The sequence below is a fragment of the Myotis myotis genome, unplaced genomic scaffold (genome assembly GCF_014108235.1).
Source record: "Myotis myotis isolate mMyoMyo1 unplaced genomic scaffold, mMyoMyo1.p scaffold_m19_p_5, whole genome shotgun sequence".
NCBI classification, from domain to species: Eukaryota; Metazoa; Chordata; class Mammalia; order Chiroptera; family Vespertilionidae; genus Myotis; species Myotis myotis.
In genome coordinates this window covers 82072757-82088989 of record NW_023416357.1, presented here as the reverse complement: position 1 = coordinate 82088989, position 16233 = coordinate 82072757, and the positions used below count along the sequence as shown (strand labels likewise).

General features: G+C 55.4%; 3 protein-coding genes across 4 annotated transcripts in view; 2 read left to right on the top strand and 1 right to left on the bottom strand.

The window, feature by feature from the left end:
- The first annotated feature begins 2464 nt into the window (after window positions 1-2464).
- Window positions 2465-6804, top strand: POLR2J (RNA polymerase II subunit J). The gene is made up of 4 exons (XM_036310866.1): window positions 2465-2622; window positions 3758-3847; window positions 5682-5856; window positions 6601-6804. Exons 1-4 carry the CDS (start codon window positions 2570-2572, stop codon window positions 6634-6636), a joined length of 354 nt encoding a protein of 117 aa, XP_036166759.1. The 5' UTR covers window positions 2465-2569; the 3' UTR covers window positions 6637-6804.
- A 355-nt stretch (window positions 6805-7159) lies between these two features.
- Window positions 7160-14562, bottom strand: LRWD1 (leucine rich repeats and WD repeat domain containing 1). 2 transcript variants are annotated; one of them, XM_036310861.1, is made up of 15 exons: window positions 13912-14556; window positions 13001-13235; window positions 12789-12905; window positions 12211-12351; window positions 11876-11980; window positions 11491-11613; window positions 11296-11410; window positions 10971-11080; window positions 10583-10790; window positions 10044-10116; window positions 9814-9954; window positions 8058-8149; window positions 7719-7877; window positions 7523-7635; window positions 7160-7426 (listed from the first exon to the last, which is right to left on the bottom strand). In XM_036310861.1, exons 1-15 carry the CDS (start codon window positions 14289-14291, stop codon window positions 7286-7288), a joined length of 2253 nt encoding a protein of 750 aa, XP_036166754.1. In that variant the 5' UTR covers window positions 14292-14556; the 3' UTR covers window positions 7160-7285. The 2 variants fall into 2 exon arrangements, with proteins under 2 accessions (XP_036166754.1, XP_036166755.1); XM_036310862.1 differs by lacking the exons at window positions 7160-7426; window positions 8058-8149 and having other exon boundaries at window positions 13912-14562.
- ALKBH4 (alkB homolog 4, lysine demethylase) overlaps window positions 14459-16233 on the top strand; it is a 14262-nt gene continuing 12487 nt past the window's right edge. Inside the window, exon 1 of the mRNA XM_036310863.1 lies at window positions 14459-14476. The gene's annotated coding sequence lies outside the window, so the exon portion shown is untranslated. The remainder of the gene's footprint in view (window positions 14477-16233) is intronic.

Here is a 16233-nt window from a genome sequence, read left to right as displayed (position 1 = left end):
ACAGTACCATGGTCTTTTTTGAAGCCACTTGAGAAAAAGGAGAGGCACAGAAGAGACTCCTGTCGGCCCATGACACAGGAAAATGCCAGCGGTCACACTTTAACCTGCCCAGGGATTCTACACCAACACCACGCCCCATCAGGATTGCCAGGCCTGTTATTTGCCCAGGGCTTGGGGCAGGTCCCCCAGATGTCTTGAGGCCTGCAGCCCAGGGAGCTGGCAGTTAGCACAGGGCAGGCACCCTGGGAAGCCCTGAGTGGGCCCAGCAAACACAGAACATGCATCTTTTCATCCCCTGGGCCTGTCCCGTAGGAAATCTGGGCAAATTCTCACCACCTTCCTTTTGGAAATTCCTGTCAAAGTATAGTTTTCATGTATATTTAAAAAATGACTCACACAAATACAGCACAAACATATATCAAAGATTTATTACATGAGGAAATGAGTGTTCGGCAAAGCTGGCTCATAGAGCATTTTGAGAAGTTAGGTACATATTAGTAAGCATTCTGAGAAAAGAATGCTAGAATAAAATCGTGATGTTCTCTGTGGGATAGAAACATATAAGTTCATAAATAACTTCAGTGTCTGGGTCCTAACAGAATAATATCAAAGTCAAAACCAAGTCCATTCCCCAAGATTAGGGATTGGCCAACTTTCTGAAAAGACCCAGGCATGCAAGTTTTGGTCGCAATTACTCTGGGAGCACAAAAGTAGCCACAGACAATGAGTAAACAAATGGGCTTAGCTTAGTCCAATAAAACTTTACTTACAAAAACAGGTGGCAGGCTTGATTTGGTCTGCAACCCTTCGCGGGTTCTCTGCCCTAGATATTAACCCTTGGTCAGGCCTGTTCAACAATGCTTCCGTATGACCCTGACAGAACACGCCCCCTTCGCGTATTTCTGAGGTTGGATAATGTTTCTTAACACCCCTTGTCCCAGCAGCCTCTTTCACAATTGTGCCGGGCAGGCCTATCTTATCAAAAGATAAGGATGGTCACTTGGCCTCCTCTTGGGTCACACCAACATTGAGCCTCTGAAGACTCTGGGGGCTGACAGCTTCTGGAGCCCAGGATCTCGTTTGATTTGGGAATCAAAGGTCAAGTGTGAGCAGAACTCCCCAAGAGAGAACATACTAGTACTTCCACAGTGGCAAGGAGGGTGAAGCCCCTGCTGCGTGGCACTCCTCCCCCCACCCTCGCTCAGTTAAGGGCAGCAAAGTCTTTTTGTTTTTTTAATATATTTTATTGATTTTTTACAGAGAGGAAGGGAGAGGGGTAGAGAGTTAGAAACATCGATGAGAGAAACATCGATCAGCTGCCTCCTGCACACCCCCTACTGGGGATGTGCCCACAACCAAGGTACATGCCCTTGACTAGAATCGAACCCGGGACCCTTCAGTCCGCAGGCCGACGCTCTATTCACTGAGCCAAACTGGCTAGGGGGCAAGGGCAGCCAGTCTTGACACATCCAGGCCCCTGCAACCCTGGCAAAGGTAGCATCCTTGGCCCAAACTTTGCCAGGATGCCTCAGAAGAGAGGGTGACAACCTCAGGGCATCATTACCTTAATTGCTTTCTATTCCTCAGCAGGTAAAGAGGGGCCCACCAGTTTGAGCTGGAGAATCCAGGTGTTGGGGGGGGGCTGGGAGGGCCTTGCCCCAGGGCCCGAGGCTCAAGTAGGAAATGACCCTTCACAACAAATGGCCGTGGAAGCTCAGATTTCCTTTGGGACTTCTTGGCTGCTGCCCAGACCTAGAGAAACAGCTGGGAAGCTGTTAGGGCTCTGGTAGCTAACCTGAGACTCCAGTCCCCGTTGCTTCAAACAGCTCAGGTAGGGCCTTTATACTAAGCTGTAGTCTGCAGAATATCAACCAATCAAAACAGGGACAGGTGCACCTATCCCTCCCAGAGCCTCTCTCACACCTACCAGGTATATACATACCTGCCTCCTGCTCAGCCCTCACCAACTGTACCCCTTACAAGAAGCTCACTAGGTCACAAGGCCACTTGGCAAACCAGTTACAACACAGCCAAGGGTCTTGGAGCAATCAGCCCAGGCAGCTTTGGCAGGGGGCTTACCCATAAACAGCCTCAGGTTCAAGGGATGGACGCTCACGAGCCCCTGAGGCTACTGCGCCCCCTCCGGCCACACCCACCCATAACCCAGAGCTCCATTCATCCAGGGACCTCTTGCTGTGTACTCCAAGGGCACATTTCCAAAGATGGATCAAGGGGTGTGGGGAGCAAAGAGAGGTCAGGTCAGGGTTGCCTCTTAGCCTAGACAAGGACATCGCAGTACGCAGAGTAGCTCCCCGCTCTCCGAACGTGCGACGAAGCGAACCCCCGCGGGCGCAGAGCCACCAGCCTCCCTCCGCCCCCTCTTGGGCTCTAGCGCCTGCGCAAGGTCCTCCACTCCGATAGGGGGCGATGAGCCAGTCTTCACGCCGGCTTGGCACCGTCGGCCAGCGCCGGAAGAGGGAGCAGCCGCTAACCCGGAAGTGGTTGCGTTCAAGTGCCCTGGTGGCTGTGGTGGGGCCGCAGAGTCTTTGGAGGTGGCTGCGGCGCTAGGATGAACGCCCCTCCTGCCTTCGAGTCGTTCTTGTTGTTCGAAGGCGAGAAGAAGTAAGTGGGGGTGTGGGGAGGAAGAAGGGGCCAGCGGGGCGTCGGGACGAGGGCTCGGGCCCTCAGCTGCCTGTGGCCAGCGCCTGCAGATTCTGGGGCTCCCCTGCAGTAACCTCCAACCGGGGAGCAGGGGGAGAGATGGGGCGGGGGTGTTGGGAAGCAGCTTTGCTGGAGCGTCCGCTCGCCAAGCATTTCGCACCTGTGTCTGCCCGACTTAAGGTCGCCCTGCGAGGCGGGGCGCCTCCCCGCTGCAGACGAGCGCGGGGGGCTCGGCGGCAAGTAGCTCCCGGGCGCCCGGGGAGTGCTGGGTCTGCGGGGAGCCCAGAGCGCCCGCTCTGCAGCCTTCTCCCTCGTGTCCTGGCCGCCACCGTTATCCTCCTTGCTGCAACCAGTGCTGGTTCTTAGACGCATATCCGACCTCCACCCGCCCGTGTGAAACCTCAGGCTCCTCGTTGCTTGCGGGGCGAAGGGAAACGTAGTCTAGTGGTCAGAGCGTGGGCTTGGCTCCGGCGCCCCCCACTTAAGGACTGTGTCTTTGGGCAAGTGACGCAAGTAACTAATCTGCCCGAGGCCTGCTTTCCTCTTCTGGAAAATGGGCTTCTTACTGTATTAAATCCCGGTAAGTAAATCTAGGGGGAGAGTAAATGAAGTAATTTATGTGAAGTGCTTAGGCCAGGCTGGTATGCAGGTCTTTAGGGTCTAGCGCTTGCCAGCCACGTCATTCTTCCTTCAGACCAGGTTCTCATCTGGGGACCATTTTGCCCCCCCAGGGGCCTTTTGGCAATGTCTGCAAACATTGTTGGTTGTCATAAAGGGGTGCTACTGGCATCGAGTGGGTAGAGGCCAGGAATACTACCAATATCCTAAAATGTGCAGCCAGCCCCCTGCCAAAAAGAATTATCTGGCTAAAATGTCAGTGGTGCCACGGTGAAGACATTCTGCTTTAGGAAAAAGGAGCGATCCGAAGCAGGCGAGGGTCCTCCAGAATCAGGGCATAACTTGGGTCAGAGTAGAGACACATTGAGCCAGACAGGTCGTTATAGGACCAAGAGATGGAGAAAGGCTTCTAGGAGTAGGTGGGGCTTAGACTCAGGGAGGAGGGGCTCCGCCCCCATCTCTGCCTGTCTCTTCCTAGGATCACCATTAACAAGGACACCAAAGTACCCAATGCCTGTTTGTTCACCATCAACAAAGAAGACCACACACTAGGAAACATTATTAAATCGTAAGTTCCAAGTCAGGGGCTCTCTTCCCCGGGGCTATGTTTAATGGTGTTCTTCGAGGCAAAGAGTTCCAGAAGATTTTCTTTGCTTTTTTTTTTTTGGTTAATCCTCACCTGAGGACATTTTTTCATTGATTTTAAATAGAATGGAAGGGGTGGGGGGAGGGAGTAAGAGAGAGGGAGACAGACACATTGATTGGTTGCCTTCCACACATGCCCGGACCTGGCTGAGGATGGAACCTGCAACCCAGGTATGTGCCCTTGACTGGGAATCCAACCCGCGATCCTTCAGTGTGTGGGCCAACGCTCTAACCACTGCGCCACCTGCCAGAGCCAAAAGAATTTCTCGTCTCTGAGCTTCACGGGGTCCTGGTTGCTTGCTCTGCTAGTTTACTCATTCCAGTGCCTTTTCTTCAAAATGGCACTGACCAGTACCTGTCCACACATTTCTGCATTGGCTCATTTATCTGACTAAAGTAAGTGAATACGCAGGAAGCCACAGAAAAGTAGTCCTACTTGTGGTTTTGTGCTAATGAGCACTGACAAGTAGTCAAGGTTAGCTCCCATCCACCCTGCCCATTTGTGATAATGACCTCAGGGACACCTGGCATCCTAAGATTGTAACTGAGTAAAGTAAGGACAGAGGTAAGAGAGAGGATCAGTGGTTATGCGGTGCCCCTGGTGGGCATCTGATATTGGCTGATGGGTGTTTGTTTACACCATGAAGTCCTGGCCAGGTAGGTGGTTAACAATGTGATCGATGTTCTGGCCCAGAGACTTGCCATTTCACTGGAAAGTACCATCAGTGCAGGAGGCCTCCCCAGGTGTGTGTGTGAGACGGGGCTGAAGCCTGCCGGGTCTCCGGGTGCACTAGTAAGTAGAGGGTGGCATTGCTCATCTTTTGGATGACTCCCACCCTGAACCAAGCCAGTGGTGCACCCAGGCTCCTTTGGGGCCCTGCTGCTCCTCTGCTGTATGAGTTGTCCTCACCTATGCAAGGGCTCTTCCCCTAGGGCAGTGATGGCGAACCTATGACACGCAAACTCATTTTTTTGGTTGATTTTTCTTTGTTAAATGGCATTTAAATATGTAAAACAAATATCAAAAATATAAATCTTTGTTTTACTATGGTTGCAAATACCAAAAAATTTCTATATGTGACACGGCACCAGAGTTAAGTTAGGGTTTTTCAAAATGCTGACACGCCGAGCTCAAAAGGTTCGCCATCACTGCCCTCGGGTGCTCACACTTGGCTGAGCTGCTCTGGAGAAAACCCTGTGTACCCAGCAAAAAACACCGCTTCACTTCACCTCACAGAACTCCAGGGGGGTGAGGGTGAACGGCAGCTGCCAACCTATGTTGCCTAAAGGACATCCATTTCCCAAACTGCTCAGAGTCTGGGGCCTTCTCCCCCTGCACCTTTATTTGCTGTCAAATGCTTTTTGAGCTGGGAATGGGACATTGGCTGGAATTTACTGCCTGAGGAAGTCTCTTTGGGCACATTACAGGGTCTGACTTCCCCTAAGGGAAAAGGTTATTGGAAACCCTGTTTACCAGCTAAGTTTCTTGATCCTCATGGATATGGGGGGAGGGTGTGTGTGGGAGGAGTTCCCATATGGTATATCTTCTCCAAAGTATCTGTTTTACTTGTTTTGGGTGGGAATAAACACACAACAAAGTCAAGGGCACGGAACCACCTGGTGTCAGCTGCCAGCTGCATTTGCCTACAGGCCTCAGCCCAAGACGACCCCTTGTCTAGAAGCCTGGTAAGCTACAAGGGGCCAGAGTTCCAAGGACACTAGGCTCAGCCTCCTCACTGTTCATCCCTGTTTCTCAGACAGCTGTTGAAGGACCCACAGGTGCTGTTTGCTGGCTACAAAGTTCCCCACCCCTTGGAGCACAAGATCATCATCCGTGTGCAGACCACACCAGACTACAGCCCCCAGGAGGCCTTCACCAATGCCATCACAGACCTCATTAGCGAACTCTCCCTGCTGGAAGAGCGATTCCGGGTGAGGACCAGCCGTTCAGGAGTGGGGTGGGTTGGTCTGGACGCCATCCTGTATGTACCAGAAATGTAGGTTCTCATGCCCACACCTAGGATTGACCCCTGAGTTGGTTCCTTTTATTTGGGGGGAAGGGGCGGAGGTGATGACAGAGCAGGGATTTCCACCATGGCCTCCAGGAAGTGTGGGTAAGGTTATGGAGTTAAGGCCTGCCTGGGGCCTGCTGTCTGCATTCTGGTCTCTATGGAAGCAAGGGGCCTCCTGTCCCTTAGTGCTGCTCCTCCCAGTCTGTTCTCTGGTGCTGGCTGCTCTGTGGTTGGTAAGGCCTAGCTGTGTCCAGGGTATTTGTCTGTCTAGAGGGCAGCTCATACTAAGATGGGGTCACAACTGTTCAGGCAGGGAATCTCAAAGTCTAGACAATTTAGGGAAAGATCCAGTCTGTCAGACTTCAGCTTATCACATACCAGAAAGCATCTCAGCTCCACCTGACTCCCATCCTAGGCAGCAGGCTGTGTGCTGCAGAGAAGTGATGGGGCTGGTGGGGCAGGCTCAGAGAGTCCCTAGGGTTAGTGGCTGCCCAGCTCCCTGGAGCTGTTCAGGGCCTGGTTTACTGCTTCTTTTCAGTTCGTGCTGCACTCTGGAGCCAAGGAAGCAGTTTCCGGCAGACCTTGGTTAGGGATGCTAGGGCTGAGTTTCCAACACCCTGACCCAGCCATTCCAGCTAAGTGCACTGCCTTTCCTTTCCCTCAGGTGGCCATCAAAGACAAGCAAGAAGGAATTGAATAGTGGCCAGTTCCTACCCTGCACCAGGCCCTTTTCCAGGCACCAAGTGGAAGAGAGCAGCTTCTCCCAACTGTGGCCTCCTTGGAAATATCCCAGAGACCCCCCTCACCCCTGACACTGATCTGTCCTGTACATAGATTCTTCCTAATAAAGTTTCTTCTTCCTAACAAAGTGTGGTAGGAAAAGACCCGGTGTGAGCTGAAGCAGAGGTGACTTAACAGCAAATAGATTGTCAGGCTCAGTGAAGGTAGATGACCTGTCTCAAGGCTACTCTGGGGCCACACTGCAGAGTGGATTGGCCCAGAGATCCATATTTCTGTCTGAGAGGGTGGCAGGAACAAATGCATTCTGAACCGCCTGGGGACCTGGGGTGCTGTAGGGAAGGCAGTCTTGAGAAGAAGGAAATTGCTCAAATCCATGCGCTTCCGTAAGTCCCTACTGTAAAAGCCCCAGCTGCCAGGTGAACCTGCCTTACTCAAAGTAGCAACACCAGACGGGGCCCACAAATAGCTCTCCCAGGCTTCTCTTATACAGGAGAGAGTTTAATAAAAATATTCATAGAAAGATCCCCATCCCATTCAGCCCAACAAGTCGAATAAGTTAAGTTGCATCCCTGGTACTTTGCAGTAGAGGCAGGAGCTCCTGCTGGAAGCTAGTCTCCCCCCCAGATGGCCACAATGTTGGAGTCTGTCAGAGCGGTGAGGTAGGTGAAGGTGGAATTGGCCACCACCGTGTTCACCATGGTCCTGGTCACTGTCTGGCTGAGGGCCCGGGGCTGGGGCCACTTAAGGATCTGGTAGGAAGAGAGAGAGGGGCTGGGTTCCTTCCTAGATGCCAGCCCGCTCATGCTGCACCGTCCCAGCAGGGAGGGAGAGGACAAGCTGCATACCTGTGTGGGGGCCTGCGGGGCTGCCGGCAGTGGAGGCTGCTGCATCAGGATGTGCCTGACATCGTAGATCCACACGTTGCCCTCCTCATCCCCACAGAGCACAATGCCCTTGTCTGCCAGGACACAGAAATTGGAACTAAGGTGGGGCAGAGCTCCATGGGGTAGAAAGCAGGATGGAGTGTGTGGGTGGGCTCACCAGGACAGGTGCTGAGTGAGAAGTAGGCCAACTCAGTTAGTGACCACTGCAGACGAGCCAGGACCACCACCGCCACTGTGGACTGGCTGCCCCGGCTCACCCAGGTCTGGCTCCAGCTCCACAGCCAGATGGTGCCCAGGCCACCATTCCCCTTGGAGGCTGTGAGGAATAATGGAGAACTCTGTCTAGGGGGCCCTCTCCAGGCATTTCTTGTTCCACAGTGGGGACCCCTCAGAAGTTCTCAGACCTAAACCTCAACCCAGGGAGAAGCAACCCATGCAGGCCTTATCAGGGCCTATCTGGGTCCCAGGAGGCCAGATTCCCGAGCAGGGCTCTCACCCACGACATCCTCATTCACAAACGCCAGCCCGTCCACTCTCTGGCCAGGTGCCTGGGAGCCCTCAGAGAAGATGAACTTCACTTCACACACCCTGTGGGACCATAGAGATGCTGGTAACTATTCTTGCATGTACAATTTCTCATTCATTCAGTGAGAACCATTCACTGGGCCCCTACTTGACCCTGCCCAGTGTGGAGGTCAGAAGATGCAACCAAGACTGTTCTGAGCCCTGGAGGGGTTAAGCTTCACCCTGGAAGTGAGTATACTGAGTCATAGGTGGCATGAGGGCCTGGTTCTTCCAGGATGGGGGGTGGTATGGCCAGGGAGGGTTCTGGAGAGAGGCAGTGCCTCTGGGACAGAGATGAGCAGGAGGAAAGCATTTCCAGCTGAGCGCTGGGGGCCTGAGAAGGGAGAGGTGGGAGGGGTTTGCTGTGACCCAGAGGATGGGGAGTGGCTGAATGTTTCTAAGCTGCGAGTGTGTGTAGGGTCACACTGCTTGGAAAGGCCACCCAGCAGATGCACAGAGTCCTGGAGAGGACACCTGGAAGCAAGAAAGGCAGCCAAGTACTGACTATGAGGAGGAAGAGATTTATCTAAGATGTGAGAAAGAAATGCCACAGCACTTGGGGACTAGGCAGATGTGAATGGGCAGGGGAGGAGGGAGGCAGGCCCAGGGCTTGACTGCCAGATGTGGCACAGGGCCACCACCCACATTGGCTGAACAACTGCCACCGTGTAGCGAAGCTTCCACTACTTCCCTCCGTGCAGTAGCTACTTCACTCCTGCCACCTAATCCTAAAATTCTTCCCAGGTTATTCATTGCACTTAAAGTAAAACTCAAAATCTTACCATGGCCAACAAACCCAGTGTACCCTGGCCCAAGCAACCTTGCCACTTTAACTTGCACCATTTCCTCTGGTTTTCCAAGCTGTGACCAGGCCTCCCTGATGAGCCAGCTCTCCCTACAACTGGCCCTTTGTACATGTTGTTCCTCCTGTGTATGCACCTTCCCTCTTTCTACCTGAGTCTTAGGGCTCATGTGGAGAGGATGAGTCTGAAAACTTATCCATCTGCCACTGGTCACCTCTTCAGAGTCCCCCTAGCCTTCCTATTCCCCTCAAAGCCCCGGATTCTTTTTCCTTCATAGATGACATCATACTTTGTAGGATTTTAATTGGCCACCTTTGTTTAACGCATCTCCTACTAGGCTTATGGGCCCCAAGAGGGCTGGGACTCCATGCTGAGCACTGTCTTGGGCCTTCCAGTTGGCACGGGTGAGCCACAAGCCTCAACCTGGCCCTTCTAGGGCCTCATCCTTGCCCAGACACCATCTCCCTTGTCCCCCATTAGCCCTAGGATGCACGTTACTGTCCCAACTTTACAGACGAGCAGATTAAGCTAGGGCAGGAAGGTCACATTGCTGGTAAGTGGCAGGACATGGGTGGGAGTGAAGCCTCAGGTTGCAGGTGAAGTGATCCCAGCTCAGAAAGGGAACCAACCCAACCCAAGTCCCACTGTCAAACACCAGGGAAGGAACGAGTCACAAGGACCTTTACTGAAGTGAAGCAGCTACTCACGGAAAGCCAGCAGAAGGTGGGGGCAGGCCAGCTCTGTGAAGATAGTCTCTGTGGCTGCCCAGGGCAGCATGCATGGTTTGGGTATCACCTCTGGCAGATGTGCCTGGGGCCAGACATCTGGACTGGCAGCTGCCCCAGCTCTGAGGCCTGACTTTCAAGGCATTCCCACCCAGCTCACCTTCTCTTTTGAGGCTGGTCCAGTCGCACGTCCCAGCAGCAGCAGCCACCCTCACAGCCAGCCAGCAGATAGGCATCTGGGCAGGAGGCAACAGGGCAGAGGCGCAGGGGGGTGGAGGTGGTATCAAGTGTGAGCAGCTGGCTGCCAGTGGGTGAGAGGGAGAGCGTGAGGCCACTGTCTACCAGCCTGGCCGCCAGCCCTCCTCACACCAGCTTTGCCCAAATCATCACCTGGCCTGGAATGTGTAATCTTCATTGGGAACCCCAATGTCCCAGAGGATGATCCGCTTGTCATAGGAGGCCGCTGAGGAGGGGATGGGGAGAGGTGGCTCTGAGGGGCCCAGCTTCCTCCTGCAGGCTGCATCCAAGGCTGAGGGTGTGGTTCCAAGGCCTGCCCCTCTGAAGCAGGGAGGGCGGGCCACGGTCTACAAGCCCTGTCTTACTCTAACCTAATGTGGGCCACACCAGGCGGCTATCTTTTGTAGGCCTCTGCTCACACATCACCCTCATTGGGCTCACCACAACTGAGCCCAGGAGTATCCCCCAGGACACAGAGTAGCCCAGGTTGTCAGAAAGCTTCAAGGCCACAGCACAGGTTGGGGGAAAAACCAGGATCTGAAGCCCAGTCAGTTGTCCACAAAGCCACATTGCTTCTACCATGATTGGAGCCAACACTGGCAGCCTGGAATGAGACTGCCAGCCACAGGAGTCCCCTACCAATCCAGGGAGGGTGCTGGGGGAGCCCTGGAGGTATGGGGAGAAGGTCTTACTGAAGAGGTGGGTCTCGTGGGTGGGGCTGAAGCAGAGGGTGGCGATGGCCTTCTTATGGGCCCGGATGACGCCACAGCAGAAGCCAGCGCGCACATGCAGCAGCCGGACCTGGCCCCGTAGGCCTGCAGCCGCCAGCACGTTCCAGCGCTTCTTGTGGCCTGACTGTGTGACCACCGTCAGGGCTGTCCAGGCCACGGAGAAGAACTCCTGGGGGGTGGGGGAGTGGAGCAGTCACCAAGGGGCAGAGCTACATGTGTGCACATGCATGCAGGATCAAATCTGGGAAACAGGCCCAGCATCAAAGAAAAAGTCACCTGATGAATAGGTGGCACTTCTGCTCCCAGGGCTCTGCTCGCTGCCCTGCAGGAGCAGGGCCCTGGCACTCACCTCGCCAGGTGCCTTGTACTTGTGTAGAACGATGCCCGTCTGGCAGTCTATCACACAAACAGCTTCTCCACCACACGTGGCCACAGACTGGGATGTGGCCCCTGGATGCCCTGTTTTGAGGGGTCAGCCTAGTAAAAACATCTTCTGTAAAGTTATCCCCTGCAGCTCCCTCCTCCTGGCCTTGACATTTTTTAAGCGCTGTCTCTCCTAATTCCCCCATGGCCCAGGCAGCCCCACTCCAGGTGGCACTCTCACACCCCCACCCAGAAAGCCTGTTTTGTTTGTACCCTGTGGCCCTTGCCCTGCCTGCCCACCAAGGATGTACCTTCCTCCCAGGCTGGCTCGAAGGCGCAGGCCCAGAGCTGGGTGCTCAGGTCCTTGGGGCTGTTGTTCTTGCTGTGGCACTGCAGGAAGTACAGGGGCTCCAGCTGCAGGGTAGGCTGTGGGGGCAGAAGGGAGTTATAGCTGCCCCAAACCTTGCTCCCAGCCACACACTCCCTGCCACCTTGCTATAACTTACCTGGCTGCCATCAGAGCCCGTGGGGCGGCCCTTCACCTGGGCCAATGGGGAGGTGCACACCCGCTTGTTGGGAGAAAGGTTGAGTGGGACATCATCTGGCCGTTTGCAGGCCACTGGCCTGGCCTGTGGGGGGAAGGGGTGGCTGAGAGCCTGGTGACCACCTACCCAGGTCTTCTTTCCTTCCTATCACAGGTTGGGCCGCACCCTCCACGGGTGTAGGAGGTAAGGACTGGCCCAGGGTCAGAGGGAATTAGCTGGGGCATTGGTGGCTAATGCCAGTTCTGGGGCTCATTTCCAGAACCCCCTGCTTCCCTGTAGCCTCCCTAGGGAGGAAGGGCCAAGGCAGGCCCTCATAGCCCAGGGAGCCACAAAGAACCATACTCACCTTGGGCTCCTGGACAGCTGTGACTTTTGGGGACTTCTCTGGGATGTCTGCCTCATGGACCTGGGTCCCACCACAGGCCACCAGCTCCTCAGAGATCATCTGCACCTGGTGGAGCCAGGGCGTCAGGAAGCTGGGCACAGCCCCTCAGACACCCAGTCAGGGGGAGCTTGTGCCTCCTGAGTTGGGAAAGGGCCTTGCTGGCCGATATGGTGCCTTTCCTGACCCGCCCCGCTGCCCACAGCGCCTCATGGTCAGAGACCTCCAGGGCAGCTCAGGACATGGGAGCCAGCAAGGAGCTGGGAGAACAGGCTCTGTACAGCGGGGTGAGGACATACCCGCCACCGGGTGAACTCGCTGAGGGACTCGGGCCCGTAGTGCACATCCCTGACAGCAGACCTCACGAAGTCCGCCTTGGCCTTCTCAGTCTCCTCCTCAGGGCTCAGTGAGGCCATGAACTTCTCCCAGTGAGCTGTGACCTAGTACAGGAGGGACCAGATCCAGACCCAGTTCATCCCTGGACCCTCCATGGCCCCTCTACTCCCAATCTCAGGGCCACGGGTATTTCAACCTCACTGCCTCCTGGAAGTCTCCCCAAACCACAGCCTTCTTAGCTGCATGTTACACAAATCCAAGCCACACACACAGCCCCAGAGGGAGAAAGTGGTCTGTCCAGAGGAAAGTTACTGTGAAAATGCCACCTGGAGGGCAAGACACCACCCAAGGACGAGAGGCCAAGCACCACAAGCAGGTCCAGAGCATGTCAGGCTAGGGACAAAGGGCCACTGGGGACTAAGGTCAGGGACAAGAGCCCCTGTAACCTCCCTCAGTGTCCTACAAATGTCCAAGCCTGCCGCTCGATCCTCAAGGCCGCCCACTGTTCCCGAGCCCCGGAGACACCTGTCAGGCCCCTTACTCTGCTGGTCAGCTCCCGGTTCAGGTTCTCCACCTGAGAGCAAGTGGAGGAAGCATCTTTGCCATTGACCTTACGCAGCTTGGGCAGGAGAAAGGAGACTTTCAGGTTGTCGCTGACCTGGGGAATGAGGGAAGAATGGCTTGAGGGCTGCTGAGCCCAAGCCCAACAGAGTGCTGGCCCCGGGCACGGGGCCTCCGGGCGAACCCACTTACTGTCAGGAAGGGGTTGCCCTCCAGGCTGAGCTCCTCAAGCTGCGGGAACTGGCACAAGGCAGTGACATCCCCCAGCTGGTTGTTGCAGCAGCGGAGGACGCGCAGGCGGGACAGGCCCAGGTTGTCCGGCAGCATCTCCAGCTGGTTGTTGGAGAGGTCCAGCTCCTGCAGCTGCTTCAGACGGCTCAGGAGCTTGGGGTCCAAGTGCTCTGAGAGCAGCTTCAGTCCTGACAGGCTGGGGTGGGGGGCAGACAGAGTGTGCTCAGGGCAGGCAGGCCTCCAGCCCCGCACCTACAGCAGCCTAGGGTGCCTCTGAGGCTTGGTCTCCTGGCATTTGTTGTGCACGCACAGCCTCTCTCCAACAACCTATTTTTTAAAAATATATTTTTATTGATCTCAGAGAGGAAGGAAGAGGGAGAGAGAGATAGAAACATCCATGATGAGAGAGAATCATGGATCGGCTGCCTCCTGCAAGCCCCCTACTGGGGATGGAGCCCGATACCTGGGCATGTGCCCTTGACCAGAATCGAACCTGGGACCTTTCAGTTCGTAGGCCGATGCTCTATCCACTGGGCCAAACCGGCTAGGGCAACAACAGCCACCTATTTTTTAAAAACCTTGTAACTACTTTAAAACTCGGGGCAGCCGGCCCCCTCCAGGATGCTTCTCCTGAGCCTCTGTGGGGGCCTCCTCTCTGTTCCCCAGCCCCTCTGTAATTCCCTCAAGAGGTTCTCAATTCTCTTTCGGCACCACTGTTCTTAGCAGCCCGGGCCCACCGGCCCTTCTCCTGCCGAGAGGACGGCATCTGGCCCGAGTGATTAGACTCCGCCCAACCGACATGGTGATAACGGGCCCGGGAAGGGTCCGGGCCTCGCTTCCGAGCCCCCCGTCGTCCCCAGCCCGCCTCTTACTCCAGGCTCCGGATCCTCCCCAGTCGGTCGCTCTTGGGTCGCCCCCGCTTCATCAGCAGCCGCGGGGAGAGGGGGCCCATGGCGAGCAGGCGCGGCCGGCGCTGGCAGTCTCGGCGGCGTCTGCGTTCGGCGGAGCCCGCGACTCCGGAGTCGGCTGCTGGCGCCCGCAGCTGGCGGAGCCCAGGAGGTGGCGCCGCGCGAGTGCCCACCGGAGATGACCGGAAGGAAGCGGCTCCGCGGGCCTCGTGCCCCGCGTCTGGACTACAAGTCCCAGCGGTCCCCGCAACCCCGCGCCTGCGCACTGGCCTCCGGGACGCAGCGATGGCGGCTGCGGTGGTGGCGGCCCCCGAAGTACTTCGGGAATGCGGCTGTAAGGGCATCCGGACCTGTCTGATCTGCGAGCGGCAGCGGGGAGGTGACCCGCCCTGGCAGCACTCCCCACAGGTAAAGGCTGGGAGAGGAGGCGCCTACAGCTTCACTTTATTCTCCTTATGGGGACACTGAGGCCCCGACTGACCGTCCGGGATCAGAACATGTTAGAGGTCCTCGCCGGGGATGTTGCGGGGTGAGGAGCTGCAGGCTTTGCGGAGTGGGGAGGGGATTGGGACGCGGGTGCAGTCCGACCACAGCTCACCTCTGGGACCTGGCGGGAGTCTGACAGCAAACCTCCACGCAGTAACCCCCACCCCACCCCACCCCACCCACCCTCCCCTCTCGTCGGGGCCTCGGAGTTTCACGGGCCCGCGGGGGGACGATATGGAAAGAGTAGAGGGTGCCGAAAACCAGGGCAAAAGTGCCCATAAGGCCTTGGATGGAAATGAGCAAGGAGGAAATTAATCCCAGCTAATGAACGAAAAACGACTCAGCTTTTGAACTGGGCCTGGAAGTATTTTGGTTGGTAGGGCGTTCCGCCTGGGTTAGAGGCGTGTGCTTGGAGATGGTGATGCTTCAGGTGAGAAGATGAGGTCGGTGGGGCCTGACCACGCAGGGCCGTGTGTGGCCACTGGGCAGGTTGGACTTGTCCTGTTCTATTGAAATTCAGCAAGCCCAACAGAAGACGCCACAGCCAGAGGGTCGAATTTTGGAGCCTTTATTTCAAAAGCTGACGGCGACCGCGAAGGGCTATCGCCACTCCAAACCTCGCGGTCCCGAAATGAAGTTAAGGGTACGCTTATAAGGGCAAAAAGAGAAAGAAAAAACCTCTGGGATTGGTGCCGTGAGACCCTATGTCAAGGCCTGGCCTGGCGCCGGCGCTGACAGCTGCGTCTGGGGGTATTATATATAGTCCATGGCCTTTCCAGTGCGGGAACAGTGCTCTAGCAAACAGGTCCTGCAAGATAGACGATTTAAGAGGGAGCCGTGACCAGACCGTAGACCGATAAGGATGTACACCAGGTTTCCGTCACAGGCTCAGATTTCCACCCCCCTTGCGCCTCCCCCCTTATTTTCCCATGATTCAAGCAAGCATATTTACAGAAGCTAGAAATAGCATAGTTACTTATCTGGTTTAGTTATATCCTGGAATTAACAGGTCAGTGGACCATCTGCACTTCATAGGGAAACCCTGAAAGGCAGTTCTTACAACATTTATGGGAATAAAATGGAATGCCTATGGTTCATATAGAGGACAAGGGGACGGAACCGAGTCAGTTCTTTCAAGGTCCATTTTTCAGTCCTAGGGGCCTTGGAGAGCCCCCGAAGGGCTTTAAAGGAAATTACATGTGAATTTTAGAACAATCCTGGTGATAACCAGAACGGTGAGCTGAGGTTTTTTCTGGGGTCGTGTCTCCCTACACAGAAGGATGAGCTACGAGAACCAGAAGATTTAAGCAAAAGTGTGGAAAATTTATTACAAGCAGATTCGGGGGGGGGGGGGGGGGGGGGGAAGGGGTGATAATAATGAGCTGCCCCCAAAGCGTTGTAGTCCAGGGGTATATATTTGTTACAGGCCTGCTCTGTCACTACCCATGTCCTCACCTGATTGATTCCCTCGTTGTTCTTGTCCAGCAACGGACCTGAACTTTCCCTGTTTCTACGGTTAACACACCTTGTTGCTGCAGGCCCTCCCTTGGTTTCCCACGCTCCCGCTCTGTGTCCAGAAACGTTCGATATTATTTCAGCACCGTTTGTTTCTGTGGTTAGACTTGCTCAAACTGCCGTGCCTGCCCCTGCCTATGTTCCCCTGCCTTTGTTTTCCATTGGATCCCTGCCCTGTCTGCCTGCGTTTCAAGCTAATTTCTCTCACTGGGACCTAATAGGAAGGTATTGAGGCTGGGAAGCCAGTGAAGAAACTGCAGTGTCCCTGGTAAAAGTGTGGAAGAT

Excerpts from the sequence above, each read along its gene's own strand:
- POLR2J (XM_036310866.1), top strand. The coding sequence starts at position 2,570 with ATGAACGCCCCTCCTGCCTTCGAGTCGTTCTTGTTGTTCGAAGGCGAG. Across the intron at positions 3,848-5,681 it reads CTAGGAAACATTATTAAATC|ACAGCTGTTGAAGGACCCAC; the intron begins GTAAGTTCCAAG and ends CCTGTTTCTCAG. Across the intron at positions 5,857-6,600 it reads TGCTGGAAGAGCGATTCCGG|GTGGCCATCAAAGACAAGCA; the intron begins GTGAGGACCAGC and ends CCTTTCCCTCAG.
- LRWD1 (XM_036310861.1), bottom strand. The coding sequence starts at position 14,291 with ATGCCCTTACAGCCGCATTCCCGAAGTACTTCGGGGGCCGCCACCACC. Across the intron at positions 11,981-12,210 it reads GCGAGTTCACCCGGTGGCGG|GTGCAGATGATCTCTGAGGA; the intron begins GTATGTCCTCAC and ends TGGCTCCACCAG. Across the intron at positions 7,878-8,057 it reads TGTGAATGAGGATGTCGTGG|CCTCCAAGGGGAATGGTGGC; the intron begins GTGAGAGCCCTG and ends TATTCCTCACAG.